The sequence below is a fragment of the Panicum virgatum genome, chromosome 8K (assembly GCF_016808335.1).
Source record: "Panicum virgatum strain AP13 chromosome 8K, P.virgatum_v5, whole genome shotgun sequence".
In the NCBI taxonomy this organism is placed as follows: domain Eukaryota; kingdom Viridiplantae; phylum Streptophyta; class Magnoliopsida; order Poales; family Poaceae; genus Panicum; species Panicum virgatum.
The window spans coordinates 14279686-14282560 of record NC_053143.1 but is presented as its reverse complement, the minus strand read 5'-3'; the positions used below and the strand labels follow the sequence as shown (position 1 = coordinate 14282560).

The 2875-nt window shown below is 52.9% G+C and overlaps 1 protein-coding gene across 1 annotated transcript; it reads left to right on the top strand.

Annotated features, from left to right (window-relative positions):
- Nucleotides 1–1297: 1297 nt before the first annotated feature.
- Nucleotides 1298–2365, top strand: LOC120646183 (UDP-glycosyltransferase 83A1-like). Its single transcript, XM_039922874.1, has one exon. It carries the CDS (start codon nucleotides 1347–1349, stop codon nucleotides 1818–1820), a length of 474 nt encoding a protein of 157 aa, XP_039778808.1. The 5' UTR covers nucleotides 1298–1346; the 3' UTR covers nucleotides 1821–2365.
- Nucleotides 2366–2875: the final 510 nt, after the last annotated feature.

The following is a 2875-nucleotide window of genomic DNA, read 5'->3' as shown; positions in this document are numbered from 1 at the left end:
ATTGAAGAGCCTGTCACTACTACAGATTCAGCCTTTTCTCCCGGTTCCAAACTGGCTTTTGTCCCGGTTTTGGAACCGGGACAAGACTTCCGGGACAAAAGCCTCGAGGGCAAAAGGGGCAAAAGGGTGGTAGAACCGGGACAAAAGGTGCCTGACGTTAAAATTTTTTTGCACACAACGGGATTCGATCCCAAGACCTCTTGTCTAGCGCATGGTTTCCTTTCCAACTCACCTAAGTAGTACATGTAACTCAGTATAGAATAACTTCCTTTTAAACTATCACGTGGAGGGGTCTTTTGTCCGGGTTGGTAACACCAACTGGGACAAAAGGGGCCTTTTGTCCGGGTTGGTAACACCAACCGGGATAAAAGGGTCACCCTTTAGTCCGGGTTAGTGTTACCACCCGGTATAAAAGGGGTTGGGCCTTTTGTCCCGGGTGGATCCACCAACCGGGACAAAAGGTGGGCCTTTTGTCCGGGTTGGTGGCTCCACCCGGGACAAAAAGCCCCTGTCCCCCACGTTGGCCCGGCTAGCCGTTGGACCCGGGACAAAAGCCACCTTTTGTCCCGGGCCCAAAGATAACCGGGATAAATGGCCTGGAACAAAGGCTTATTTTGTAGTAGTGTGTACAAATGAGTAGTAATAGGTTCGCCATAGGTAGATTTTAATCCTGGCTCCGCCACTGCGGGGGAGAAGTGATGGAGGAGCACCACGGCGGCGAGAGCTACTTGGGGATGGCCTCGGTTGGGAATGGGGTGGCTGGGAAGGGGGTCGCTGGCCTTGAGTTGTACTCACTAAGAATATATATATGTTCTTCTTACCTGCCCCCCCCCCCCCCCCCCCCCCCCCGACTCATTTGGAACAAAACTTGCGCACAAGATTTAATTTAAAGGCAAATTTAACCGTCCTGGGCACACAACTTTTGTGGCTTGCTGTTGTCTCGAAACAAAGACTTCTAAGATTGCAGGTTCATTTCACTGTGTCCAAACTCCAATGTTCCTTGGCGAGAACATAACGCTGCGTGAACACTTTGTATAGGTCTGAAACTGGGCTGCTGTCCTATGGCAGAAATGCATGCAGGAGTCTGCATTTATGATGTACATGCTTCGCGTTCGCTTTCTGATCTTTTCTCCAGCCTGAAACTGGCATGATGGCATCTGAAGAAGAAGAGAAAAATTACCGTGGACTCAATTGGCTGCGTCAGTAGTGAGCAAGGAGACGAAGTGCCCCACGGGTTTGCTTTCTATAAAGGAGGGCCATCCCCAATATTCACAGTCGCGGCGCAGCTCTTGCCTTTTGTAGTCTAGTCTTGTAAAACCCAAGAGCGCGGCCAAAGAGAGAGCGCCATGGCCAAGGCTCACATCCTCGTGCTGCCGCTGTCGTACCAGGGCCACGTTGCCCCGCTCATGGAGCTCTCCCATCGCTTGGTCGACCACGGCTTCGAAGTCACGTTCGTCAACACCACCGAAGCGCATCACGCGCAGGTCGTCGGCGTGCGGCAGGCGGCGGGCATCCACCTGGCGTCCATCTCGGACGGGCTGGAAGGCGACGAGGACCGCAAGGACATGGGCAAGGTCATCGACTCCTACTCCCGGCACATGCCCAGGGACCTGGAGCGGCTCATCGCCGAAATGGAGGCGGCCGGGAGGCCCAAGGTGAAGTGGCTTTTGTGCGACGTGTACATGTGGTGGTGCATCGACGTCGCCAAAAACTTGGGCATCCGCGTGGCCGCAGTCTGGTCGGCGGCCGCGGCGTGCTTAGCTTTTGGTCTCAAGATCCCCAAATTGACGGAGGATGGGATCATAGACAACAAGGGTTAATACGGACGCACAGTTTGCAAATCTCTCTCAATTTACTCGATTTTAGATAGGATCTACTCTCAATTTGAATTTGAACTTGCGGCAGGTTTGCCAAAGCGCGATGAGACGTTCGAGCTTGCCCCCGGGATTCCGCTGCCCCACACGTCGCAGCTGCCGTGGATCAATGTCGGCGCGGCACAGCCCTCCATCTTCGACCTGTCCAGCTGCATCGACAGACTCACCGCCCTCACCGATATAGTGGTGTGCAACTGTTTCTGCGAGGTCGAGGCCGGCGCGTTCAAGCTCCTAACGAACCATTTGTTTAGAAGATCCAAAGAGTTTAGAAGTAGCGATTAAGATTTCAATTCAAAGTTGCAGGCAAAGTGGTGTTTGACTTCAAAAAAATTTTATATGCAATGGACAACTTAGTTTATGTCATGCCCAATTTTAGTTAATTTTCGGATCGGTTTGATAATTCTTATTTTTTTTTCAAGTAAACAATACCATGTGATATATACATTGAAATTTAGGTGTAACTACATGAAATAAAGTTTTTTTAGATAAAATCTTGAATCATGAATTGTTGAGTGATTTTGCAAGGTATTTAAAGTATTTATTCAACCAAATTTAGGTAATGGAATCATGAAATAAAAGCATATGTAAAAATGCAAAGTTATTTGAACTAGTGTTTGTCGGGTGCCAGTTGCCGTGTGCCGTGGATCCTGGCACACGGCAAAGGTGAGCTTTGCCGTGTGTTTTGAATCTAGGCACACAGCAAACGGGTGGGCCAACGGTTATGTACACTTAGATGTTTTCTTCCGACATCCACTGCCTCCACGCCAAATCATCCCCGCACCGCCGCTCCGCCTCCACGCTCACCCGCGCCGCCGCCCCGCTTCCACGCACGGCCGCGCCGCCGCACTGCCTGCACGCCGCCGGGCCCGGAGCTCGCCCCTGCCCCTGCCCCGCCCCGGAGTCCCTCGCACTGCCCGGCCACCGTCCTGTCGCCTGGCCGCCCCGTCGCCTGCCTTACCGCCCCGGCCCCGGCGCCCGCCTCGCCGCGCCGCCGCGCGCAA

Excerpts from the sequence above, each read along its gene's own strand:
- LOC120646183 (XM_039922874.1), top strand. The coding sequence starts at position 1,347 with ATGGCCAAGGCTCACATCCTCGTGCTGCCGCTGTCGTACCAGGGCCAC.